Source organism: Leptonotus elevatus, chromosome 10, assembly GCF_054856555.1.
Source record: "Leptonotus elevatus isolate MCC_2025b chromosome 10, RoL_Lele_1.0, whole genome shotgun sequence".
Lineage (NCBI taxonomy): Eukaryota > Metazoa > Chordata > Actinopteri > Syngnathiformes > Syngnathidae > Leptonotus > Leptonotus elevatus.
This window is the reverse complement of record NC_141248.1, coordinates 23,788,018-23,814,986: the sequence shown is the minus strand read 5'-3', so window position 1 is coordinate 23,814,986 and position 26,969 is coordinate 23,788,018. Positions and strand designations below refer to the sequence as shown.

General features: G+C 43.3%; 4 protein-coding genes and 1 long non-coding RNA gene across 5 annotated transcripts; 3 read left to right on the top strand and 2 right to left on the bottom strand.

Moving 5' to 3' along the window:
• The first annotated feature begins 358 nt into the window (after positions 1 to 358).
• On the top strand, positions 359 to 12,348 carry LOC147167691 (uncharacterized). Its single transcript, XM_086087737.1, has 7 exons — positions 359 to 567; positions 3,672 to 3,904; positions 3,989 to 4,088; positions 4,164 to 4,259; positions 5,186 to 5,718; positions 6,967 to 7,391; positions 8,286 to 12,348. Exons 1-7 carry the CDS (start codon positions 526 to 528, stop codon positions 9,176 to 9,178), a joined length of 2,322 nt encoding a protein of 773 aa, XP_085943863.1. The 5' UTR covers positions 359 to 525; the 3' UTR covers positions 9,179 to 12,348.
• A 2,326-nt stretch (positions 12,349 to 14,674) lies between these two features.
• Positions 14,675 to 19,925, top strand: LOC147167689 (uncharacterized). Its single transcript, XR_015096393.1, has 4 exons — positions 14,675 to 14,730; positions 16,121 to 16,598; positions 17,209 to 17,323; positions 18,737 to 19,925. It is a non-coding gene; the product is annotated as an uncharacterized LOC147167689 (long non-coding RNA).
• LOC147167690 (transcription factor HES-5-like) lies at positions 15,072 to 16,655 on the bottom strand. The gene is made up of 2 exons (XM_086088156.1): positions 16,581 to 16,655; positions 15,072 to 16,489 (listed from the first exon to the last, which is right to left on the bottom strand). The coding sequence occupies exons 1-2, from the start codon at positions 16,629 to 16,631 to the stop codon at positions 16,178 to 16,180; spliced, it is 363 nt and encodes a 120-aa protein (XP_085944282.1). The 5' UTR covers positions 16,632 to 16,655; the 3' UTR covers positions 15,072 to 16,177.
• On the bottom strand, positions 19,057 to 20,669 carry LOC147167688 (transcription factor HES-5-like). The gene is made up of 2 exons (XM_086088155.1): positions 20,596 to 20,669; positions 19,057 to 20,504 (listed from the first exon to the last, which is right to left on the bottom strand). Exons 1-2 carry the CDS (start codon positions 20,644 to 20,646, stop codon positions 20,193 to 20,195), a joined length of 363 nt encoding a protein of 120 aa, XP_085944281.1. The 5' UTR covers positions 20,647 to 20,669; the 3' UTR covers positions 19,057 to 20,192.
• Positions 20,670 to 25,322: 4,653 nt separating this feature from the next.
• Positions 25,323 to 26,856, top strand: LOC147167687 (helix-loop-helix protein lin-22-like). The gene is made up of 2 exons (XM_086087520.1): positions 25,323 to 25,397; positions 25,489 to 26,856. The coding sequence occupies exons 1-2, from the start codon at positions 25,347 to 25,349 to the stop codon at positions 25,798 to 25,800; spliced, it is 363 nt and encodes a 120-aa protein (XP_085943646.1). The 5' UTR covers positions 25,323 to 25,346; the 3' UTR covers positions 25,801 to 26,856.
• The last annotated feature ends 113 nt before the right edge of the window (positions 26,857 to 26,969 follow it).

The following is a 26,969-nucleotide window of genomic DNA, read 5'->3' as shown; positions in this document are numbered from 1 at the left end:
TCAATTGTTTGTGTCAGGCGCGCAGGTGTGGCTATTTTACACGAATCTCTGTGTGAAATGCAAATAAACTCCACATTTCGAAAAGATAGATGAAGTGTTTCCTCTGCATTTGTCTCTGCATCCAGGCAACCCCACTTTGCACACGTCGCTTCTCCCTCGGAGGCGACGCCATCCTGAAGGGAGCCCGCAGCAGCCCCGATTGGCTCCCAGTCCGAGGAAGCGGCCAATCGGGTTCCTCCCCGGGCTGCGTGTGTTTCTCCCCCCCCCCCCCCCCCCCCCTCCGCGACTCCCTGCCTTGCACATCACTTTCACGCTTTTGCAGTGCTGCATGGATGTGCGAGGGCTCGGCGGCGGGTTTTTCGGGGCTGTGATGATGGAGGAGGGGGAGGGGCGGGATGCAATTGATGCAAAGATGCTGAGGAAATAGACGAAGACAGCGCCGAAGAATTGTGACGAGACATCAGAAGCGAGGAGGAGGAGCGGCCGCCGTTGTTGATCTGCACAGGAGCCCGGGCATCTTCCATCATGGGCTGCTGGCTCTCGGGACCGTGGCTGGGCGACCCAGCGGTGAGTATCGCCCGAAGATGCTGTGCATAAATGTGTGACTGCAATCTGACCATTCCGTGGTCCTCCATGTTGGCTCATTATGTGCGTAAAACTGCAAACTTTTAGTTTCAAGGAACTCAAAAATGTAAGCATGTACGTGAGACTGCTGCATATTCGAGTTGTAACTTCACACTCACATCATTTTGTCTGTTCGTAGCAAAAAAACATGCGCTCCGTCAGCCATTTTGTGCTTCTCAGCCCAGTGTGTGTGTGTGTGTGTGCTTGTGCAAAGATGTGTGTGTGTGTGCGTATACACTGGCTCGCCACAAGATTAGCGCCGCATCTCCTGATGTTCAGTGCAAGAATTCCGCCGCTAAAATGACAATAAATATTACTTTTTCACTTAGTGTATTATTACAGTAAACGTATTGACATAATGATCAATAAATAGAATTTTGACAGACACGGCGTGAGAAAATGTGATGATTGCTGCGGCCGACCTGTTATTTCCTTTCTTAAGGGGAGGCGTTTATTTGTTTATGTGGCGCGTAGCAGCTCAAAAGAACCGGACTGCTATTTATTCTATACTGGCTTTTTCGGGAAGTGTCTATTTGAGGGGAGGCGTGTATTTGTTGAAATGAATATGATGCAACATGGAGATTTCTAACTTGACTATAGGCTTCGGTCTACTGGCCCTCATGGATGGCATCTATTTGAGCGGAGGTGTTTATTTGTTGAACTCTGGTACACTATAACCAGACCATTATTCATTCTACTGCTCTGGATGAATTTGAGGCGAGGCATTTATTTGTTTAAGTGGACTACGCTACCTGGAGAATGTTCACTTTACTGTTCTTTGTGGGAGGCGTCCATTTGAGGAGAGGCATTTACCTGTTGAAATTGAGGATGTACCTCAATTATACATATCTTTGACCTGACCAGATTTTACCTCAGCTTTTTGGGAGGCATCTATTTGAAGCGAGGCGTTTATTTGTTTAGGTGGATGACACACCTGAATCCGGAGACCTAAAATACAATTTTCAGTAAGTGTCTAGTTGAGGCGAGGTGTTTATTTGTGAAAGTGGACGAGGCATCGGAACTTTCGAATGCTATAACCTGACCTGTATATATTCACATTTGTAGGTCCTGTTTATTTAAGGGGAGGCATTTTTTTTTTAAGTGGACCCCCTCATGTATCTGAACAATGTAGCCAAAATATTAGGAACAGCTTTGAGTATGAGTATGTTCAACAATAAACATGTTGATAAATGCATTGACCTGAATAGTTGGTCAAACGTGTGTGTTGGTGTGTGCGCGCGTGCGTGCGCGCGCGCGCGTGTGTGTGTGAATAGGGTGACTCATGGATGTGATGTGCTGCAGCTCATGCGTCTCATTGAATGTGTGCTGAGCCGCGTGTGTGTGCGCGTGCGTGCGCGTGTGTCACAACGTCCATCTTACTGCCGTCACACGGCTGCAGCAAACCCAGAAAGAAGGCTGCGTGCGCGTCTGCGGGCAGAACGCCGCGTTCTGACCCACTTGCATATTGACGACTGTTCAAATGGAAGCTGCAGACGAGACAACGTCTGCGTGTGTGCGCGTGTGCGGTGCAACTAAATGGGCGACGCAGGCACATTTGCAAGAAGAGCTTCGGTGCGAATCTTGAATCTCGCTTGACAACGTGCAAAGGAGCCAATTACGTCACGGTGACATCAGCGGCGTTCTTTTTTTCAGCTCTGACTTGAGAACATGGCGAGCTTGTTTTCATGTGTGAAAATGAGAAGGCGAGGAAGAGGAGGGCGAGGAAGAGTAGGGGACACCTGCTGTTTGCCTCCAGACAAGATAAAGCAAATGAACTCTAAGTGGACCGTGTGAGCACAAACATCTAAGAAGCAGCAATACACCGTTTAGGATATACTGAAGATGTTGCCAGGTGTGTTGTCCAATGCATCAAATAAACGCCCCCCCCCCCCAATTGAATCCCCCCCTATAGGCTCGTAAAAAGGAATCCTGGTCAAGTTTTTGATCTGAGGAGTTAATGCCTTCCCTCCAATTGATTACTCCCATATAGGCCAGTAAAAGGAATCCGGGTCAGGTTTTAAATCTGAGGAGTTAATGCCTCCTCTCAAATTAATTACTCCTGTATATTCTAGTAAAAGGAATCCTGGTCAAGTTTGAGATCTGAGGAGTTAATGCCTTCCCTCCCATATAGCCCAGTAAAAGGAATCCGGGCCAGGTTTTAAATCTGAGGAGTTAATGCCTCCCCTCAAATAGATACATTTCTCAAAGCCAAGGGGATTAAAGTGTCAGAGCATAGACCTCTGGAGTTCAAGTGCATTAGCCACTGTAGAAAATTAATGCCTCACCTCAAATATTTGTCTCCTGCTTAGAATAAACGTTACAGGTTATAAATCTCCAGTGGATCGTCTACTTTAACAAATAAACATCCATCCATCCATTTTCTTAACCGCTTATTCCTCACAAGGGTCGCGGGGGTGTTGGAGACTAGAAGGCGGGGCACAGCCTGAAATGGTTGCCAGCCAATCGCAGGGCATTACAAATAAACGCTCTCTCTAAAATACAAAAACCTGTATAATAAACGATGGTGAAGATGCAGATCTCTGGAGTATCATCCACCTCAAAATGCCTCCCCTTATGTAGACACCGCCCACAAAGGACCGTTGAATGAACACTGGTCAGATTACAGATTACGTCTTGGGTGTGCCATCCACTTACACAAATAAAAATGACTACTACTGCTCAGATCGCAGCTCTCTGGAGTTCAAGTAGTCTAAAAAATAAATGCCTCTCCTCAAATAGAGGCCTTCCGCAAAAGCCACGAATGAAGACAAAGGTGTATACTGACCTGGTTATAGATCTCCGGAGTTCTTTTTTTTATGTGTTTACAGTCCGATGCATCATCCAGTTACAGAAATAAATGCCTCCTCCCAAATAGACGGAACTCCTGAAAACAACAGGTTGTACCGTTAAGCGTCTGTCATTTCTCTAAACGCTTGCCATCCCTCTAATAAGCACCATGCCCTAAGAGACACATAACCAACTTCGAACAAATTCAACACCTCCCTCAAATAAAACACCTTTGTGTGTTTTTCATCCCTTGATCCCAGCTGAGCGGCGGGCGCAGCCTGGCGCACCTGAGCCAACGCGACGCGCTGCGCATCCTTGCGGCCAGTCAGCTCCCCGTCACCATGCAGGTGAAGAGTCAGAGGGGCCGCGGCGGCGTGGAAGCGGACCCCAGGGGCACCTGGGAGCCCCTGCCCCTCAACCTGCAGCACCTCAACCTACCCCTGCCCAGGATGCCGACAGGGCTCAATGCTCCCAGCCCCGCCTATCCGGAAAGGTGACCAGCAACTTCATCATCGCACATCAGATCATTCATCTGTCAACTGTCAAATTGTAAAAAAGTTGCTCTCCTTCCTCCCAGGCACTATTTCGGCCACTTGTCTCTGCCACAAGACTGCGACGGAGGACACTACGGCTACCTGTCCAGCTCTCCGAGGGACACCGTGGACATGAGCCACCAGGTACCGCCGTATAACCTTCGCGTGGCTCGATACAGACGCTTTGGACCGGGTTTTACACGTTCACTTCTCACTCAGGATGCGGAAGTGAGTGGCCGCAGAGCCAAGGAGCAGAACTGCCTGATGGGATGTTGCAACGTCAACCTTGATGAGCCCAAAGGCTACCACAGTCAGGTAAAAAAAAAAGCTGGTCCGAAAATAATAACAATTGATTTACTACTAATTAGGCATCGTTGTTCATCTGCACAGTCAATTCTGTAGCGCAAATTTGACTTTATTTAGAGTCAATTTTGCTTTATTCAGAGTGGGACCAAATAGACTGTTTTAGAGTAATATTTACACTTGGAAGAGAGTAAAATAAATAATTGAAATAAATAAAAGTCACTCAAGATTACGAAGATTCCAGCTGACATGAGCAATATACTAACACACAGCAGGAGCTGCATGGCTCAAGGAGTAAATCGACTTCTCCCAAGCTGAAGCTCGTGAGTTTGTTCTCTAACCCTTGAGTGACTTTTTGTTTTTTTATTTAAAATTCTTTATTTTACTCTACTGAGTTTATTTGGTCCCACTCTTAAGTCCAATTTACTGTGTATCTATGCTAACGACATATATTGACAGGCAGAATGATAGAATGGTCTTGCATTTTCTGCACGGTCAAAAAAAGGCCATATTACTGTAATCGATCATTAAAATAATTGTTAGTGAGCAGCTGTAAAATTGAAAAATGTGCAACTAATCCATGTGATCTGTATCCAAATTGGCAGCATAAAACCCCGATCAGAACATCCCTACTAAGCAATTATAGGATAAAAGTTCGAATAAATGTACACGAGTTATCCCATATTTACTCTCATAGTATTGCAAAGCATGACTGCAGAAAAGGAGTTGTGCCCTTATCACAACATAAGGACTGAAACATGCCTTGTTCGGGAGCGTGTGCCTCAGAGCGGTAGGAGATTGTAACTCAGCACATCTCTGTCCGTTCTCCACATGGGCAAAAAAGATTTGAATCGTCTTCCTTCCCTGTCTGTTGTTTCTGAAATGTTCTAGGTTGATTGAACCTGACACTGACCTCACCCTAACCGTCTTCTTTGCAGACGGACGATGACGACTTCATGCTGGACAAGCCTATGGGCTTCTTGCCCCTCCACCACGAGCTGGACAGCGGCCTGGGCTGGACCGACGGGTCCCTCCACCAAGGTGACCTCTCCGGCCTGGAGACCGAGGAGGCCGGCTTAGAAGACTGCCACTCCCACGGCGCCTTGGGCCCCGGCGGCTGCGGGGCCTTCGGACCCGGCGGCGGCGGCGGCGGCGGCGGCGGCGGCTCGCCGTCCTCCGAGTCCTTCATCTCGTCGGAGCTCAGCGACTCGGGCTTCTACAGCACCGGCGAGTTCCGCCACTTCCAGAGGATGCTGGAGAAGCGCATGCGGCTGTACAACGCCAGGCTGCAGCACCAGGGGGAGACGTGCGAGAGGCGGGAGCGTCGCGACAGCTGCCCCATGAGCCACCGCGAGCTGCTGGAGGCCATCCCCGAGACGCTCACCATGCAGCCCCCGTGTCAGCGCATGCAGATGGGGATGGAGGAGGCCGCTGGGGCTGTCTTGGATGTGCCCAACCGGGGACTTTTCAGGTGTGTTGATGGTGGGGGCGGTGGGGTTGGAAAAACAACTCTCGGATTCAAACCTCTGGACAACTTGGCGTCTTCAGTGAAGCTTACGTGCGTGTTTCTGCGGGAGGAAGCTGGAAAGGAAACAATGCCATCACATTGAACATGCAGATGCCAAGATTTGAATAACCACTAGGCCACCGTGCCGCCCGTGCCGCAGAAAATACACAAAACCAGATTCATTCAAAGACGAATATGGGCCACCTCAGACTGAGCTGGTTTCCATGGAAACAGCCAAGGACTTGTGTAAATGTAAAAAATGGAGGGAAAATGTCTTAGTGGCAACAAGCAAGAGTCCTTGATTTCTGTTTCAAGCAACTACATTGCAAAACTAGGTGTACAAAGGCAATTTCACAAATGCATCAATAAGCGTACACCCTAGACTTGTTGCCAGTCAATCAGAGGCAATACATTTCTGCTCACGGTGTACATTTGAAAGAAGAACAAAACAGGAAGTAATTTAACAAAACAAAACAATCGGCCAATTGGGCCAAATGGCCGATTGTTTCCCCCTTAAAACATTATCATCGAAGAAAACTGTAGTTTCCGACTCTGTGAAAGTACCCTGAATGCACCATTTGCAGCATTAGCAACTAGCAAGTGTGTAGCGTATGTTTTTCTGTTTATTCCGTTCTTAACCGTCCTATAAGCTGTTTGATGAAACCCCATATGGAGTTAACTGTAAAACTAAACACATGACGATAAGAATTACATTTAAATAAATAAAATAAATAAATACAAAACATGTTTTGTTTTTAAAACATCGCCAGCCTAGCGCTAATGCTAAAAGTGAAGGGAAGACCCCATTCAAATGCTAACAGGAAGTTAGCATCGACTTCGGGAGTGTTTTTACTTCATATCATGAATATTCACACACAATTGCTGTGGGAACACAATTTTATGCATTAAATATATGTTTTTAAATAATCTGCAGATAAATCAGTAATCTGTATTTTTTTCTGCCAAAAATCGGTATCGGCCTCAAAAAATGCATATCGCCCTAGTACTTTATTTCAGCACAGACTAGACTTTTTTTTAGTTAAAAAGTATTGAAAGTCAGCTGTAGGATCATTTTATAATACATGATTATTGATGAATATTGTAAGTTGATAAAAATGGAATTTGTTTACCGTAAAAACACATTGGGGGATTGGGCCACTGTTACACTGTAAAATAACTCGTTTTGACGTAGTGCATGAATTTTGCTTCCAGGGTGTCATCCGTCCAGTTCCACAAAGCGGACCGGCCCTGTCTGAACCGCCACAGCTCCAGCAGCGGGGCGCTCTTCAACCCCTCCCACGGCCACACGGCCGTTCCCCGAATGGGTGGCCCGGTCCTCTCCACCTGCAGTACGCCCTCCAGCCACCGGAGGCCGTTAGCTCCCGTGCAGCAGCCGTACCACCAGGGCTCCAGCTCGCTGGGGATGCTGAGGAGAAGCCGTACCCTGCACCACCGCCCCCCACAGCAGGAGTACCGGCGGAGGGCCAGCCACCCGGCCTCGCCCTCCTACTGCGCGGCCACCTTGCACCACTGCGGAGGGGTCCCGCCTCATGGCGTCCTGCATCCGGGCTTACCGGAGGAAACCGAGATGGGGGTTGACGTGATGTCTTCCCCACTCTCTGCACAGCAGCATCCAGGTGATTTTTTTTTTTTTTTTGCCTGATGCCAATTTTGATATTTGGCAGAAAAAAATCCTATTAAACGATTAATCATATGATTACATTAAAACATTAAAAAACTTTTTTTTGTGTGGACCTTATAGGGGAAATCAAGTCAAAAATGTTCTTTACAATGTGTTCTATATGCTCCCATTTATCTGAACTAGTGCTGTCGCTATCTAATATTTTTAGAATCGGTTAATCTATCGATTATTCAACTGATTAATCAACTAATCAAATTCATTTAAATTTTGCATTAAAATGTATTTATTATTTTCCCTGATTACTGATTATTAGTATTTAGTATTTATTAGTATTCGTAATTAAAATAAGGGGGATTTATGTTGTACTATGTTACCTGTCATTGTTTTCCAAAGTAAAAACAGATGTTTGCAAATGTCTTATTTTGATTAAAACACAGAAGATAATCAGTCTTCTTTCATGAAGGATGACAGAAATCAGTAAACAATTACTTTTCATATGCTGAAATCAAAGGATTTGGACAATTTTCAATAAAAAAATGGCGCCAAACGATCACTCGATTATTAAAATAGTTGTTGATTAATTTGATAATTGATTACTTGTCGATTAATCGATTATTTCAACATGGTACTTTGATTATTATTTTGCTTGTGGAATATGAATTTAGCAGCAGAATCCACCTATTTGTATCCATCTCAGAATCACAGAAGTCCCTTTTTCAAGCAACCCCCGCCCACTTATTTTGAAAAATTGCCTTGCAGGCCATGTGAAAAGTTATTTTACGGTTATGTCGAGGGCCCCGAAACATAAATGACGAGCCATAAAAGAACCGCCAGCTGTGTAAAAATGCTCTTTAGACTATGTGACATCATCTTTTCCTCTTTCACCCAGTGCACATCCGGGTGCCCAGCGCTCACGAGCTGCGTTACAACGCCAACCCCAATGCCCACCACGAGTGGTGGCCGCAAATGACCTTGATGCCCGACCCTTTGGCGGCGGAGCAAGACGACCAAATGGAGAGAGAACAAATGGAGAAAAGTCTGGAGAGGGAGGCGCAGATTCAAGAGGAGGTGGAGCGAGAGTTGCAAAGGAGTCGAGCAGCCCGGGAACAGCAGCACCTCCAGGGGGCGCTCCTCCACCTCACCCAGCCGGGGGACGTCAACGACACGTGGCCCAAGCCGGCAAGTCGCCAGTCCCAGGGTGGCGGCGCAGGAGCCCGAGGTCTTTACAGCACCCTGGAGGGCCACACAGGAGCTACTTTGGATTCAAAGAAAGACCAACTGGACGCACAGCCGGCAACTTACGGTCCACAGCCCAAACCCAGCACAACCTCCCGGGTGTCCAGGAACCAGCTCCTGAGGGACCGGGCGTCGCAGCTGGCCGACGAGCGCAGCGGGATGAGCACGGATGAGGAGACCAGCGCCGACATGCTGCTGGGTCGCTACTGGAGCCGGACAGAGAGGAGAGAACACTTCCTGCTGGCCCGTGAGCAGAAGCAGCAGCAGGCCAGGGGAGGGGGGCCCTTAGGCCCGGGGCCCTTAGGCCCGGGGTCCGGCCCGCCCCGCTCCCCCGTGCCGGACGCCCGGGCGGGCGGCGCGCCGACGGACTCGCGGTGCAACACGGTCCTGGAGATGAGCCAAAGGAAGCTGAGTCGTCTGAGGAACCGGAAGATGTTGGACGACTGGACCACGGTGGAGGAGCTGCTGACTCACGGGACCAGGCTGGACAGCCACGACCACCTCATGCTGTGCTCCAGCCCCCTGCTCACCGTCACCACCGTCTAAAACTGGGGTTCTCAAACTTTTGGGATCCAGGGACCCCTCACGAGCGGGAACGTTTTACAAGGACTCTCCCAATGAAACATAACTATAGCATCGGAATGAAAAGTTCCACAAATTCATATTTTTGGGAGAAAAAGGTTGTAAATAGGAGTCAACTCAAAATGAGTGCGTTCATTTTGAGTTCATCTCAAGTTCATTTAATGCCACTAGTTTTTTTAATGTGCGATTAATGACCGCCCCTTACTTGGAAAGCCTGCACTGTCACAACGCAGCAGACACGTCCGCGTCAAAATTGAGCAGTAGTAAATTCCATAATAATGCAGATATTTGTGGAGACTGGGGTCAAGTTGTCTTTTACAATTTTAAAAATGTTTCTAAAAAGTTACTTCATGTTAAAGATGAGCTCTTAATATGAAAAGAAAAATGCACTGAGCTGTCACCAACGTCTTACAAATGCATTATGCCATCTAGTGGCAGAAAAATGACCTCAACACAAATCAATATCACACTCACATCTATAGGCAATTATGAATCTCTTTGGGGTGGGCGTCAATTACGCGCAGATTCGAGAAAAATATGCAATTTGTTCTTGAAAAAAAAATTTCATTGATGCCGAGATGCCATGTTTATGTGTCAAATTCATATCTGAGTTTTTAATTTTCTAAAAGCTGAACTGGGGATGGAGTTATTTTTTGTGTTTGTTTTATTGGCTTTTTTTTTTTTGATCCAACATTTATCCAACCATCTATTGCAAATAATTTTACTGACTCCAATCTACAGCTCGCTCACCCCCGGGGTTGGGGTCCCGGGATCCAAGTTTGAGAACCCATGCCCACATAGACAAACTCCACCGTCCTTTGCAGTGCACTGGAGCACATGCGGATGTCTTATCGTGGTGCGCAGGTGGTCTCACAACTTTAGCAGCACTGTTGTTGACCAAATTCACAGAAGCATGCAGCGCGAAGCATCCAAGGCTACGCAACCTTTCGTCACCTTTTTCACTTTAGCAGTAATTCCATTCCTGATTCTTGTGATAGGGCATCTAATCTTCAATATTGCTTCAACAATTGTGATTTCCCAACTTTCGATGTGGCTTTTTTTTTCTTTCTTTTTTCGAACCCGTCCTCCCTAGTGGTAGTCAGGTTAATTATTCCAAACCCTGCTAGCGCCCAAAAATACTGAAGCCTTTTTTACACTGCCTGTGACAGCTGGGATTTCATTAAGCCAAGGCAAATATTTGACATCTGAAAAATCTCACGACTCACCACAAAACAAAAGCGTGCAAAGCTACTTGAGTTGGCCTTTAACTCATTGACTGGCAGCCATTTTCACTGAAGCAGCCCCCTTCGCTCCTGGCTCTTTTATTGGATTTTGACCGATTTTGCAAGGCCCACAGAATATTGTGTTCTATTGCTATAAAAACATGGAACCTACCAAAAGAAATATTCAAGTCTCTATTTCGATCTGTTTCCGTTTTGCAGTAATTAGCATTAGAATATAGCTAAGTTTAGTCATTATTCACAAATCTGTTGAAAACACTGGGGAAAAGAGCTTTTTTGCAACATGGCCTTGGTTGATCTCTTATACTCTGCCGGCCGTTTTTTTTGTAATATCTACTATTGCTTTAAGCGTCCTCTTCAGGTCAGAGGCTGCATCAAAGCCTTCTGTAAGCATAAAAAAAATATTTAAAAACTTATATATGCTCGCATAGTTTGATATGAAAATAAAGTTAAAGCGTTAACTAATTAATTAATCACAAAAAAAGATTGCATTAATCATGTATTGACGCAGATTAATCACACTATTAATTGTGACCCCTTGATGATCCTTTAGCTGACAGCGGATGGTCGTACGTTTCGTTAGCGGTTGAAAAAATGAACACAAGCAATTAATCGTGATTAATCAAAATTCTAAGATGCGATTAATCTGATTCAAAATATATAAATGTCACGTTACGCGGGCGCTTTCATTGTGTTGCCGCCGCTGAAATTCAGCAACAGGCCGTCGGCAAAATTACGTTTGGCCACAGCAGCCCTGGAGGAACATTTTTCTTCCTTTTTTTCCCTCTGGAAGTTTAGTGACTAAAGTTGAGTTGAATGAGTTGAAAAATATTTTATATACTGAAACAATATTATCATTATAACTTAGCCAGTGTAAGATCCGGGCCTGTTTATTTGATTGTCATAGAGTGCTTTAGCATTCATTCATCAAAAATGGCAACAGGCACATAATCAATCGGCGTATCCATTCTTTGTGTCTTGTGAGATTTTTTTCGAATACAAAAAAAATGCGCCTTGGCTTAATAAAGGTTGGGAAATACTGCACACTTCCCAGCAACGTAAGCATGATCTAAAATACTACAATTTGCAACAAAATCAACATTTCAAAGCAGCTGGATTTTTTTTTTCATGTATAGAATTGTCATATATGTAAACAAAAAACACAATAATGAAAGCAATTCACATTTGGCCCATTTGAATTGTTTTTGGTCCGCCTGAGATGTCTGCAGCACGTCTGCTTGTTTACACGTTGTACCTGCCCCACATGTTTACCGGCGAGTCATGCACAGACCAAAAGGATTTGTGTCCATCTAGCTGCTCGGATCTTGATGGAACGGATGGAAATATGCCCAGTCAGCATGTCAAGGGTGCGGGATAAAGTGCAATAATACCTCAGTCTCAGTGCTGCCATTTTTAAGGCAGACAGAAAGAAAAAAAAAAAAGGTGCACAGAGATCCTTGTAGATATTTACATATCGAGAGGGGCCTAAGAAACAGTTTTGCACATTTTATAAAATATATATATATATATATATATATATATATATATACAAAGTTATAAGAGGTTTTCTTCCCTATCGTTCTCTCAAAGGGACTGAGGCCAGTGGACGACTGTAGATAGAACACAGACAGTATGTGTGTGCGTGTGTGTGTGCGTGTTGATGTTTTATTTATCAACTATCATAAAAAAATATATTGACGTGTTTGAACATATTTCAGTATTTTTCTTACTGTACTGCATTTGTTTTGGTAATCTTTAAAGGTTTTCTTGCACATTGTACGTACGGTATCCAGAAAGCCAGTGACTCTGATTATTTATTTATTTTTTATTAGTGAACGCAAATTGTGTGAATATTCTTGTCTCCTAATTAAATCTGATTGTTGTTTTGTGCCACATGGATGTGTGCGTATATTGATTTAGTCACATGCAGCTAGCAGGGCGCTGATGAAGGCGTTACCAAGAGAAACAAGATGTGACGCTTATATAGCATAATTCATTAAAAAAAAAAAAAAAAGATTATTAAAAATTAGGGGCAAGAAGCAACAATTTTTTTGGGATTGTAATTAATCACATGACTTCACTAGTCTAACTCACGATTAGTCACAAATTTGATGTCTGTTCTAAATGTACAATAAAAAAATCTAGGTTTTCATACTCTTGTAAGCAAAAGTGGAATTTTTTTTTAAAATAGAAATAGTTCAAATTAATTTTTGATGTTTATAGCCATCAACGGCAGTGAATGAATAATAATAAAAAAATAAGTAAAAATTCGGGGCGTCAGGCGATTAAAGTTTTTAATCGTAATTAATCGCATGACTTCAGTAGTTAACTCGCGATTGACTACAAATTTCATATCTGTTCTAAATGTACAATAACAAATTCTAGGATTTCCTACTTTTGTTAACAAAAGTGGGGGAAAAATGTTAAACTGATAGAAATAGTTCAAATGAATTTTCGACGTTTATAGCCGTCAATGGCAGTGAATGAGTTCATTGCTGTTGTTTGTTCATTTTGCTTTGGCCATCACTTGACTTTTAACTGAGCTAAGCTACGCTACCAGTAATCCCAGTGTTTCCCATCTTCATGCTAACTTGCTTGTGCCAATGTGAACCAGTACAAATCCTCCAAAGACATTCATAGGGTCAGAGCCCTGCTACGAGTAGGAATGTGATCCCCAACCACTTCTATCATTTCATTTGACAACATTACCCATAAAGACCAAGAGATTATTTGATTATTATTTTTCTAAATGCACCTAACAACTAGCAAGCTAGGCTAATCTGAGCTTCTCAAGATGTATCATTTCAACATACTAGTTCATATACTTTCTTATAAGCCAGGGCTTTCTTGCAGCATTTTACAGTGTTACAGAAAGAGTTGCACAGGGAATAAAAAACACTCAAAGAGGTGAATTTGTGAATAGCAAACCACAAATAGGTGGATTACTCTTCTTGACCTTTGACTAAAATATGCTACGCTAGCAGCATTTCAGTCTTGGTTGTAAATTATGCGAAAGCTAGAAGTGATTAAGTTGATATTTTCGTATTAAAACAGCTTTTCAGGAGGACTTTTCAAGGTTACGTGACAAGAGGCGAAGATTCCGAGGTGGATTTTCGCCCGGTTAGCGATGAGCGTCTTCCCCGCCCGCCGTCCCTGTGTCGGCCTGTGACGCAAAACACTCTGAATAATAGATGCTTTTTTTTCCCCCGTTTTTTTTTTTTCCTGCTCTCTTAAAACTAACACAAGCACAGACGGGCTGAGAATAGCACATGTGTCCCAATGTGATGTGAAACTGAAAGCACACTGGAGCGGAGAGTCTCGCTGCTGGGCAACGGCACACTCATTCCTCTCTGCCCTCCGTCCATCCGTCCATCTGTCCATCCGTCCCACCCACTCTCCATCCATCACCCACTCATCTGGGCCTACAGCATATGTACTAAAAAACATTTGGAATACGATGTCGGCCTACACGTGTGCTGTAATAAGAATAAAAAGAGAGATTTTAATTAGCTGTGACCCCCTGGTTCTGTTCTTTGTTCACCCAAGCGCTAACAACAGCACATGGCTGGAGTCACTAAGACCTCCGGCAGATTCAGAAAGAGGCTCTTGCCGGAATTAGTCGGTAAACAATGACTGGAGATGACTTTTGTATGAGTAAATGTCAATCATTCCTTATTTTTGGCTCAAAGATGGGACTTCATCTAATAATAATAATAATAATAATAATAATAATAATAATAATAATAATAATAATAATAATTATTATTATTATTATTATAATAATTCAAATGTGACCTTTGAACATATTTACCCACACCCAGAGCTAGTGCATAATATACAGTTATTTATTAATAAGTAATTTAGATCCTGAGGTTTTGAACCTCATATATTTTGTATGTAATTCAACAACAACAATTTTATAATTTTATACAACCGGATGATGAATGGGAGCAGCACCGTCAATGAGCTTAATTGAGCCAACAGCGGACTCTGGTGGCCAAATTGGTTACTACAAAAACATACCTAAAAGTCTCCAAAACAAATTTTTCTGTCCACATATTATCGTTGCTGATTATGTTGTGAAGTGAGGTGTGTTTTTCTTAAATGTATTTGGACGAGTTAACTGTTATGTGACGTCAACACTAATTAGGGTCGACGTTCTCACATGAACGAAACGACAGCCAATCAGGACGCGAGCTGACGAAAGAAGGCGGAAGCATAACGAGGAAACAGTGATGGCAACTGACGACACCTGCAACGGCGCGTAGCTCAAAAGTAAGATGTACTGTACATTCTCGAATGGATAACTTCCATCGTGTAGAGCGTTGTTTGTGGAAATACTTCTTCCCACTAATATAAATGACAATAAAGAGTTGGCAATAAATTTCTAATTTGCCACTGATACCGAGTTGCCAGAAAGCTAACAGCTTCTTCGCTTTTGAATTCCTTACTATGAAACAAACAAATTGACATTCAATTTTGTAAAATAAATAAATGTATTAAATTAGATCAATAACAATAGTTTTTTCAGAGGGGTTACAGGTACAATGAAGTAAAAATATTCTCAAATTAGAGTACATTATAATTAAATATGTAACATCAGATGTGAGGAAGAACACAACATACCTTAGCAAAATGTTTCAAAATGTTCATCATCTAATTTTTTAATAAAAGGCTATAGGGGTATGTTACTTGTATGCAAATGACTTAAATGACACAGTATTTTCACATTACAATGCTTTTTTATTGCTTAATAAGCTATATTGAGCTTGGCAACAAGTGACGATGCATCACAACAACAACTTATTTCCACAAGACACATTTCACTCATAATGAATGTAAGAACACAAGTCTTTAAAAAAAGTTTTTTATCATGAAAAGATTAGATTAATCATTGACCCTAAAGCAGATCATAATTTGATGTCCGCAGAATGGACACAATAATAACGTCATCATGACATGACAAACAAAAAGTATCATCACTAAACAACAGTGATAGCATTATATTTTAATGGAGTCCTTAACAAAAGACATAAAGGTTTTGTACATTTGCATAGTAAAGTTTCAAATGTGATCTGTTCCAATGACTTCCTCAGGGAATGAGTATCACCAGTATCAAACTTCTGTACAACAGCTCTAAATCAATAATAGAAGTTAATCTTATTTGATTACCAAAAATAAATCAAATTGTTGCATGACAACATATATTTTGGCAAGTAGTAGTAGATATCAGGCAGTAGCAGTGATTCATGCAACATGCATGACAAAACTTTATAAAAGATGGTTTTGCTACTTTTTGCCAATTGGAAAAGTCATCCAGCAAAAAGTTAATATGATATGACCATAAGTATCATCATCATTATCATTAATCATCACCATAAAAATATATGAAAATGCTTTAAAAATGAATAAAGATGATTGCCAAAGCAATCAGACTCTTCATACAACATATATGACAAAATAATATTATTGCTGTTGCTTCCATGGGACATTAGCCAGCATGATCAAATGATCAATATGATCAATAACATGACAAATTAACATAATTTGTCACTAATTCAAAAAATTGTTTTTTTTATGAAAATAAGGTAATTGCAAATGCAATCAGATGTGATTCATGCATGGTGCATGATAAAAGTTCTTCCGCTGATATTTCCCATGATAGGAAATCCAGCAAGTTGAGGACTTGCCACGCAAACGAGTCACGTCAGTCAGTCTGTGTCTACCAGGGCCTCCAGGGGGCGCTGTGGGCCGAGCGCTCCTCCTTGCTGATGCTGCTGTGGCCTGGAGAGCTGAGAGGAGACAAGTCCTCCTCTCTGGTCTTCTCCTCACAGGAAGACCTGAAGCGCATCCCGGCCGGAGGGACGGACCGGAGTCTCCTGAGGACGCAAACTGTCATCTCCAGGACGTCGGCCTTCTCCATCTTGGAGTCTTTGTGCTGCTGGAGGAACTCGGCAGCCAGGAGAGACTTGAGCTGCTCGATGCTGCTGTTGATTCGCTCTCGCCGCAACTTCTCCACCAGAGGCTTTCGGATCTGCAACGGGAACAAATGAGGATGAGGACGCTTGTCGAGCAGTGAGTAGGTGACGACGACGATGATGATGGGATGATGAAGATGAACGTACCTTGTGCGTGAGAGTCAGGTGAGAGTCTTGCAGAGAGATGGCAGGCGCCATGTCTGGATGCGTGTGCTGTCCATGCACGATGTGCTCTCTCCTGCCTTCATGCCTCCGTCCTATTTATAGGCCCGCATCTCCGTATCAATGTGGGCCTCTGCACTTTCTCACACTGGCAGCCAATCAGAGAGCAGCACGCCGGGACAATAGTCACATCTCAGGGGAGCAGCTGGACCACTGGGGGGGGGGGGGGACGCAAGGGAGGCTTTGTGAGGGGCTCGTAGGATTCTGGTGGGAAAGTGCTGACCCTGTAGAGAGCACATCTGCTGCATGCTGCAGGGCGATTCTTTGGTTGAAGAAGAAAGTAGTTAAGGTGGAAAACACTTCATTAAATCAACAGTCCACCACCATTTTTACGGCACAAATCGGTTTCATATAAAGCCATATTTTGGCTCTCATTTGTGTATATACTGTAAGTCCTAAAGTGCATATTTTGTTACAGTGTCTTTTTTTTGTTGTTGCTACATAGTAGATTGACGACCAAAAGACATATTCCTTGTGTGTTACACCTTCCTAAAAAAGAAAATTGATCACAGCCTTTGGCCCTTTTTCATTTGCTGTTGTTGTTGGCTGAAAGGAACAAGACGAGGAACGGAGCGCATGAGGGCTCCCACTAATTCCAACAACGACGTTCAGCTGAGTTGGATTCGGAAACCATTTGACTTCCAAAGTGTTTGGACACGCGCTTCAGTGTGAGTACAAGCGTGCTGTCACTTTCCCACACTGACCGGCTGCTTCTGTGTTGCTATGGAAACGCGCCACCTGTCAAATACTTTCAAACTGATCTTGAAATAGTTTCGTGTTATTTTTCTGCTTTTGGCGTAAAAATGAGAAAACGACAGAAATGAACTTTCATCTTTTGCATGGGAGTCTTACAGATTTAAAGATGAATTTTGCTGAAGCCCTTTGGAGGAAGCTGGGAGGGGCGGGGGGGGGGGGGGGGGGGTTAATGTCAGCCGCCGTCTGAGCTACTCTTCTTTCCCACACCATGTCATTGAACACACCACGATCAATACACGACACACTTGTTGCAATTACTACAATTGAACACAATTGGTGCACTTTATAGACTTTTGCATTCAACACTTCTCATACGCTTAACAGATGTTACAATTCTACTGTACTATTACTATACAATTCCCAATAATGATGCACTTTGAACATTATTTGTACTACTTATGCACTTAGTAGACATTTGAACTCAACACTGAGACGCTAATCGATGCACGTGTTCCTCAAACGGACATCAGCGTGTGTGTTAAGCTGCGTCTCCAGGGTTGCACATATAAAGCTTTTGTCCCAGGGGGCTTCCTCAGGGAGTGCCCCCCCTTCCTCTGGTTCCCACACTTCCAACAATGCAAGTGTGTCTCATTGGGCGGGCGCCGCTCAAACATGTGAGCTGGGACGTCTTGACGGACAAACGAGATATTTTTTAGTCCACTTGTTGTTTGTGTTTGGGGATGTTTGCGAGGAGTGCAAACGTGCTCGTAAGACGGCGGAGGACATGCAGCGGTCTGATGGCGACTGCTGGGAGCTGTGAGGAGAAGCTGCGGGACGCTTTCCCACACACGCTCCTTCCAAAGCACAAAAAGACATGAATGGGCCCGAGGGCTGATTATTTTACACGCACGGAGGGTGACATCTGGAGGGAAAGGCCGCCATTGGCCAACGGCGGCAGCTGTTTCCTGAAGTGTGCCAAATCCCCTTTGGAGTTTGGACAATAGCCGCCTGCTGGTGGCGCCGTCCTCGCTCACTTTCACACACTCGTCATGTCATACATTTTAGTGGCATGATGTCACGTGGCCTGTTGATAACCAACAATGCCAACATAAAAAGCGTCTTGCACTGTTTAGTTTAATTGATATATTTACATTGTATTATGGAATTCGTTTATTTTATTTATTTATTTTTACAGGTTTAAAATGTATTTGCTTGTAAATGAACTGTATCTAGATTGTTTGGGTTCATTTATTTATTTTGCACTTTAATTGATTTTGTTTGTAATCAGTGTTCAATTAATGTGCTTAATATTTAATTTAATTCAATCAGTCACTCATGAATAAGTGATCTTCTTGTCCAATTGATTGTTTTTCTATTTATTCCAGTTCTCCCACGATAAGAACGTTGACATCAATACAGTTCATTTTTGCAAGTTTTAAAACAAGTTCAGTCAAGTTTGTGTGCCATACTGACATCTGCCTCTGGGGTCAAAGGTGAACATCTCTCATTCCCCCCCCCCCCCCGAGAGAGACTCTCCTCTGCTTTCCCACAGAAGCAAACAATACAAAGTGACGTTTGTCTCATCATGAAGCGCCTTCATTAAGTTCCACGCTGAGCGGCATCCTGTCGTTCAGTCCAACACTAAATGGTCTTTATGACTGTTTTATGACGCGTCATCAAGTTTAAGAGTGGCCCAGTGTCGGTTTGAAGAGACGAGATGACACAAAAGGTGGAGAGTGACGTCGTGTGTTTATTGACGCGAGCAACAAGACGTGATGATGCATCACAACAACAACAACAACAACAACAACTTGTGGACGTCTACAAGACACGCGGCAATTCACAGCAGAGTGGAGGACACGCGCAAACACGCGTGTGTGTAGCATCACATACATGTGACACACGACGGACCTTACGACAGATCGACTTGTTCATAACAATGACATCATCGCGTGGTGACAGGGGAAAAAAAAGCAGAGTGATCCTCAAACAGATCCGTTTTCATCTTCAAATGTCCACAAAATGAACGTCAAACATTTGAATGCCAATTATGACATCGCAATAAAACTTGATATGAATGCAAGTTATGTAAAAAAAAAAAGAAAAGAAAGATCTTAAAACAGATCTGAATGTACGTTACAAGATGACAAATGCCATCAGAGTATTTCAACACTGTAAAAAAACATCAAATGACGTTCATGCAACAGGCATGACAACATACAAGATTGTCTTTCCTCGTGAAAGATTTCATTGCTGTCGTTTTCTTGAGAAAACTAAAAAATATCTGCCATCAAAAATCATCAATATGATTAATAACAACTTGAGAATATTTGAATCAATGTGATCCTGAAGGAAGTAACATTTTCATATAAGATATATGAGAGTGCTTTAAGAAATTAATAACGATTGCCAAAGCAATCAGTTGGTTTATACAATATGTATGAGAAAAAATTGGATCAGTATGACCAATAACACACAAAATGAACATTATCATCATATACAAATATATGAAAAAGCTTTATAGATGAATAAAGATGATTGCCAAAGCAACCGGACTCTTCATACAACATGTATGACAAGATAATTGCTGTTCTTTCCATAGGACATCAATCAGCAGAAACAAATGATCAGTATGATCAGTAGCATGACAAATTAGCATAATTTGTCACCGTTCGTTGCCATATTTAAAAAAATATGTAAAAAGTATTCAATTGCAAATGCAATCAGATGAAATTCTTGCATGGCGCGTGCTAAAAGTTCTTCCGCTGATATTTCCCATGATAGGAAATCAAGCAAGTTGAGGACGTGCCATGCAAACGAGTCACGTCAGTCAGTCTGTGTCTACCAGGGCCTCCAGGGGGCGCTGTGGGCCGAGCGCTCCTCCTTGCTGATGCTGCTGTGGCCTGGAGAGCTGAGAGGAGACAAGTCCTCCTCTCTGGTCTTCTCCTCACAGGAAGACCTGAAGCGCGTCCCGGCCGGAGGGACGGACCGGAGTCTCCTGAGGACGCAAACGGTCATCTCCAGGACGTCGGCCTTCTCCATCTTGGAGTCTTTGTGCTGCTGGAGGAACTCGGCAGCCAGGAGAGACTTGAGCTGCTCGATGCTGCTGTTGATTCGCTCTCGCCGCAACTTCTCCACCAGAGGCTTTCGGATCTGCAACGGGAACAAATGAGGATGAGGACGCTTGTCGAGCAGTGAGTAGGTGACGACGACGATGATGATGGGATGATGAAGATGAACGTACCTTGTGCGTGAGAGTCAGGTGAGAGTCTTGCAGAGAGATGGCAGGCGCCATGTCTGGATGCGTGTGTGCTGTCCATGCACGATGTGCTCTCTCCTGCCTTCATGCCTCCGTCCTATTTATAGGCCCGCATCTCCGTATCAATGTGGGCCTCTGCACTTTCTCACACTGGCAGCCAATCAGAGAGCAGCACGCCGGGACAATAGTCACATCTCAGGGGAGCAGCTGGACCACTGGGGGGGGGGGGGGCGCAAGGGAGGCTTTGTGAGGGGCTCGTAGGATTCTGGTGGGAAAGTGCTGACCCTGTAGAGAGCACATCTGCTGCCATCGATGACTTTGAGCTGGCACACGCCATTCGGATTTTTGGAGGGTGCGAGACGCTTCCAATGATGACATCAAATAGTCCCTACGGAAATGTAACCAGCGTGCTATTTTTAGTATCAGCAGTCGTCGTAGTAGTAAATAAATATGAAAGTGTTGCATTCAAATGTCTTCTCACAGCAACATTAGAAGATGACCTCAGGTTGTTGTTTTCAAAAGTTCACAAAAGAGTTTTTGAAAGCTAAATGATGGGAACATTTATGTTTTGACATTTAGATGAGTCAAAGTGAACATAGTGAGTCGAAACACTTTTTGTGTATTGATGAATGATGAACATTCCAGCATCATGTATTGAACCAAAGTGGCAAACTATCAGCTCGACGTCTCCTTCACTTGTTGCCAATGAAACGCGTCGGTGGTGGGAACCACTTGCGAGCCCTCAGGTCAAAGTTGACTCCACGCGCCAAACGCTCCCGGTTAGCCGGCAGCGTGAAAGAGGCTAGCTAATGTTGCTGCATAATGACACACGCTTGTATTGTTGCTGGTGTGGGAAAGCGGAGCAGAGTCTCTCTCAGAGCCGCTGAGGGACAATTGAAGCTGACCTTTGACCTGCGGCCATGTGATCACACAATCATGAGCATCCGTTGACACCTTCTGATGTAATATCGTAGAAACTAAAATGTGAATCTTTTACTTTAGCATGTACGTATGTGCAGTATTGTGTACGTTTATCAGCATTCGTATAAATGTGAATGTATACTTGGAAATGTTCTTTAAATTGACATCGTCAGAGAAACAATTACATAAAAAGAATATCAATATGGCACTAATAGTATATATAAATAAAAACAAGAATCAATAGAAAATGACTCAATAATAAAACGAAAAAAAAATTCCCCAACTTTCTCATGCAACAATGTAGAAATTAGCATTTCAGGCCGCTATTTTATCACGTGTTTATTTTTAGAACCTGATCACGCAAATCCGTCACTCAAATACTCGTTAGGTTTTCGTTTCCACCTGTTCTCATCAGACCGGTTACTCGTGTTTATTAACCAGCTCCCTCCAGCCGCTCGTGTGTTGTTCAAAACCCCCAAAATTATTCCAAAAACATGTGAACGACTGCATCCCATCAGCAGATGCTTTGACTGATATTGTTGTTAAAAAAAGAAGCCATTTTTAAAAATGAGCAACACAAAAACTTTTTTCCCCTTTAATCTATACTTGAATTGCTTTTAAGGTTGACATTATTGGTTATCAGCATCGCAATGCGCCACTTCAAGTTATGAGCGTGTGAAAGTGCAACGTGAAGAGCGCCACCAGCAGGCCGCTATTGTCCAAACTCCAAAGGGATTTGGCACACTTCAGGAAACAGCTGCCGTCGTTGGCCAATGGCGGCCTTTCCCGCCAGATGTCATCCTGTGTGCGTGCGTGCGTGCGTGTGTGTGTGTGTGTGTGTGTGTGTGTGTGTGTGTGTGTGTGTGTGTGTGTGTGTGTGTGTGTATGTGTTTCACATCCTTTCACATGTGGGAAAGTGGTGACCCTTTGTGGGCACATCAATGACTTTGACCCGGCACACGCCATTATGATGCTTTGGGAGGGGGGGGGGGGGCATGTTATGTGGACACCATCATTGCCATTGATGACAAGTCAGGGTGAAAATAAATTCATCTGGAATATCGTCACCAAAATGTAGTGTTGTCACGAATAATCAACACTAAATCAACTGATTTCTTTAGTCTTTAATCGACATACGACATTTGCAAATGTCTGCTTTTACTTTGGAAAACAAAAATGTACATTTTGTGTCGTTTCTGACATGTTATGGACCAAACCAGGAATTGCTGAGACATTTGAAACCTCTCGCTGCTGATTCACTTAGTAGACATTTGAACTCAACACTGAGACGCTAATCGATGCACGTGTTCCTCAAACGGACATCAGCGTGTGTGTTAAGCTGCGTCTCCAGGGTTGCACATATAAAGCTTTTGTCCCAGGGGGGCTTCCTCAGGGAGTGCCCCCCCTTCCTCTGGTTCCCACACTTCCAACAATGCAAGTGTGTCTCATTGGGCGGGCGCCGCTCAAACATGTGAGCTGGGACGTCTTGACGGACAAACGAGATATTTTTTAGTCCACTCGTTGTTTGTGTTTGGGGTGTTTGCGAGGAGTGCAAACGTGCTCGTAAGACGGCGGAGGACATGCAGCGGTCTGATGGCGACTGCTGGGAGCTGTGAGGAGAAGCTGCGGGACGCTTTCCCCACACACGCTCCTTCCAAAGCACAAAAAGACATGAATGGGCCCGAGGGCTGATTATTTTACACGCACGGAGGGTGACATCTGGAGGGAAAGGCCGCCATTGGCCAACGGCGGCAGCTGTTTCCTGAAGTGTGCCAAATCCCTTTGGAGTTTGGACAATAGCCGCCTGCTGGTGGTGCCCTCCTCGCTCACTTTCACACACTCGTCATATCATTCCTTCAGGTTAAGACAAAATGGGACATTTGTAAAAATCTGCTTTTGGAAAACAAACATCAACATATTTGCCTGTTTTCTGGCATGTCGCAAACCGAAGCAGGAACTGAATCATCAGCAGTCAATTTAAAATATCCTATGTTTGAAAAAAAAAAAGGGAGAAATTAAAAAGTGTCTTTTTATCCAATTCATGGATTAATAAAAAAATATATATATACATAATATATATATATATTTTTTAATGCTCATCTGCTCAGAAAGCAGATTTGACTATCTCATTTGTTGGTTTGTTAAAAAGTGTTAAATTTGCGCGGTCGCATCGTCGCAGGTCAAAGGTCAGCTTCAATTGTCCCTCAGCCGATCTGAGAGAGACTCTGCTGCGCTTTCCCACACCAGAACAATACAAGTGTGTGGAGTCAACTTTGACCCGCGGGCGCACAATTTCTTCCCACTGACGTGTTTTCACCCGCAACAAGTGAAGGAGACGTCAAACTAATATTTAGTGATTTTGATTCAACACTTGATGCTGGAACGTTGCATCATTCATCAATATGCACAAATAGCGTCATTCTTCCACACCAAAATGTGTAATAAATGGAACATGAATATAAAATAATAATTTGCCGTACTATAGCTTTCAGAAACTCTTCGAAGAAACTAACATATTGAAACTTAAAGCACCATTGGAACAAGGTTATCAATATAATGCATTTTCAATTGTACAGTATTTTGAAGTGAAGTGTGTATTTTGGATTGAATATTTAATTCATCATTTTGTAATTTTTTTTCATTAACTGGAATAGGTTTTCATAATTTAAAAAAAACACTTGTCAAGGAGTGCTTTTATTACCATACTGTTTTTTTCTGTTTATGTAAAGGTTTTTTTTTCTTCAAAAAAGCCGTTTCAGTCCAAATAACTTTTGCTAGCACACGTTCACTTTATTATGAAAACGCAGATTAGCTTACACAATCACTTTTCAAAAACATACTTACATACAAAAATAGCAAAATTCAACATTGTAGTTTATGCATAGAAAAGTATTCAAGTTGGATCATAACAGTGTGATCACATGGCCGCAGGTCAAAGGTCAGCTTCAATTGTCCCTCAGCGAGAGAGACTCTGCTCCGCTTTCCCACACCAGCAACAATACAAGCGTGTGTCATTATGCAGCAACATTAGCTAGCCTCTTTCACGCCGCCGGCTAACCGGGAGCGTTTGGCGCGTGGAGTCAACTTTGACCTGAGGGCTCGCAAGCGGTTCCCACCACCGACGCGTTTCATGGGCAACAAGTGAAGGAGACGTCGAGCTGATAGTTTGCAACTTTGGTTCAATGCATGATGCTGGAATGTTCATCATTCATCAATACACAAAAAGTGTTTCTACTCACTATGTTCACTTTGACTCATCTAAATGTCAAAACATAAATGTTCCCATCATTTAGCTTTCAAAAACTCTTTTGTGAACTTTTGAAAACAACAACCTGAGGTCATCTTCTAATGTTGCTCTGAGAAGACATTTGAATGCAACACTTTCATGATCGATACATTTATCAGATATTTACTACTACGACGACTGCTGATACTAAAAATAGCACGCTGGTTACATTTCCGTAGGGACTATTTGATGTCATCATTGGAAGCGTCTCGCACCCCCCAAAAATCCGAATGGCGTGTGCCAGCTCAAAGTCATCGATGGCAGCAGATGTGCTCTCTACAGGGTCAGCACTTTCCCACCAGAATCCTACGAGCCCCTCACAAAGCCTCCCTTGCGTCCCCCCCCCCCAGTGGTCCAGCTGCTCCCCTGAGATGTGACTATTGTCCCGGCGTGCTGCTCTCTGATTGGCTGCCAGTGTGAGAAAGTGCAGAGGCCCACATTGATACGGAGATGCGGGCCTATAAATAGGACGGAGGCATGAAGGCAGGAGAGAGCACATCGTGCATGGACAGCACACACGCATCCAGACATGGCGCCTGCCATCTCTCTGCAAGACTCACACCTGACTCTCACGCACAAGGTACGTTCATCTTCATCATCCCATCATCATCGTCGTCGTCACCTACTCACTGCTCGACAAGCGTCCTCATCCTCATTTGTTCCCGTTGCAGATCCGAAAGCCTCTGGTGGAGAAGTTGCGGCGAGAGCGAATCAACAGCAGCATCGAGCAGCTCAAGTCTCTCCTGGCTGCCGAGTTCCTCCAGCAGCACAAAGACTCCAAGATGGAGAAGGCCGACGTCCTGGAGATGACCGTTTGCGTCCTCAGGAGACTCCGGTCCGTCCCTCCGGCCGGGACGCGCTTCAGGTCTTCCTGTGAGGAGAAGACCAGAGAGGAGGACTTGTCTCCTGTCAGCTCTCCAGGCCACAGCAGCATCAGCAAGGAGGAGCGCTCGGCCCACAGCGCCCCCTGGAGGCCCTGGTAGACACAGACTGACTGACGTGACTCGTTTGCATGGCAAGTCCTCAACTTGCTTGATTTCCTATCATGGGAAATATCAGCGGAAGAACTTTTATCATGCGCCATGCATGAATCACATCTGATTGCATTTGCAATCGAAATGTTCATATATTTTTTAATATGGAAAATGGTGACAAATTATGTTCATTTGTCATGCTACTGATCATACTGATCATTTTGTCTTGCTGGTTGATGTCCTACGGAAACAACAGCAATGATATTATCTTGTCATACATGTTGTATGAAGAGTCCGATTGCTTTGGTAATCATCTTTATTAATCTCTGAAGCCTTTTCTTATATTGTTATACAATTATATTGTTGTTGTTTTTTGGTGATATTAATCATATTGATCTGAACTGTTTGCTGATTACTTTTCTTTTTGGGAAGAGAAATGCAAGACTGTCTTTTATAAGAAAATTTCGTCATGCATGTTGCATGAATCACTTTTGATTGAATTTGTATTTCACATCATTCATTTTGTTAGGTTATTTCTGACATTTTTACGGATCTTGTAACAAATATTATTGAACATGATAATCTTGGTTGTCAATTGACTTACAGTCATTATTTATGGCAGAATTTTCCTATGGAAATAGTCATTAGTTTTTAAAGCCTTTTCATATATTTCACAATGTTATTGATCATATTGATCGCAATTTTTTTGCTGGAAGATATTTTCCTTTGGAAACATAACAGCAATAATGTCTTAAAATAACATTTCATGCATGAAGATTTTGATTGCTTTAGCAATTGTATTTGTGATTGTTAGACCTTTTCATACATTATTGTATGTAAACATGACGACATTGTGTTTTATTGCAATGTTATGGATCATATTGATCTCAGTTGTTCAGTCAGTGGACATAATTGTAAGAGACATGTGAAAACTTGTGATTGCTCTTGTGGTGGCTTTTGTAAAATCAATCAATGTCTTCGTTTTGTTTGTTTGAACCAGTAGTGTTCCCATTTGTGTCTTTTGTAAAGGCGAATGTGTTTCCAATTGTGTGATGTATCATCACTTTGCTGAGTTGACTAGTTGTCAATAAACAAATATGTCATTGTAAACACATTGTGTTGTGATTTGATTTCATATAACAGCTACACTGCGTGGCATTCTCTGATTATTATTTATT

Bases quoted from the DNA above. Each gene is read 5' to 3' on its own strand.
- LOC147167688 (XM_086088155.1), bottom strand. From the start codon at position 20,646: ATGGCGCCTGCCATCTCTCTGCAAGACTCTCACCTGACTCTCACGCAC. The intron at 20,505-20,595 runs GTACGTTCATCT...TTCCCGTTGCAG, and splicing joins ACCTGACTCTCACGCACAAG to ATCCGAAAGCCTCTGGTGGA.
- LOC147167690 (XM_086088156.1), bottom strand. From the start codon at position 16,631: ATGGCGCCTGCCATCTCTCTGCAAGACTCTCACCTGACTCTCACGCAC. The intron at 16,490-16,580 runs GTACGTTCATCT...TTCCCGTTGCAG, and splicing joins ACCTGACTCTCACGCACAAG to ATCCGAAAGCCTCTGGTGGA.
- LOC147167687 (XM_086087520.1), top strand. From the start codon at position 25,347: ATGGCGCCTGCCATCTCTCTGCAAGACTCACACCTGACTCTCACGCAC. The intron at 25,398-25,488 runs GTACGTTCATCT...TTCCCGTTGCAG, and splicing joins ACCTGACTCTCACGCACAAG to ATCCGAAAGCCTCTGGTGGA.
- LOC147167691 (XM_086087737.1), top strand. From the start codon at position 526: ATGGGCTGCTGGCTCTCGGGACCGTGGCTGGGCGACCCAGCG. The intron at 4,089-4,163 runs GTACCGCCGTAT...CTTCTCACTCAG, and splicing joins CCGTGGACATGAGCCACCAG to GATGCGGAAGTGAGTGGCCG. The intron at 4,260-5,185 runs GTAAAAAAAAAA...TCTTCTTTGCAG, and splicing joins CCAAAGGCTACCACAGTCAG to ACGGACGATGACGACTTCAT.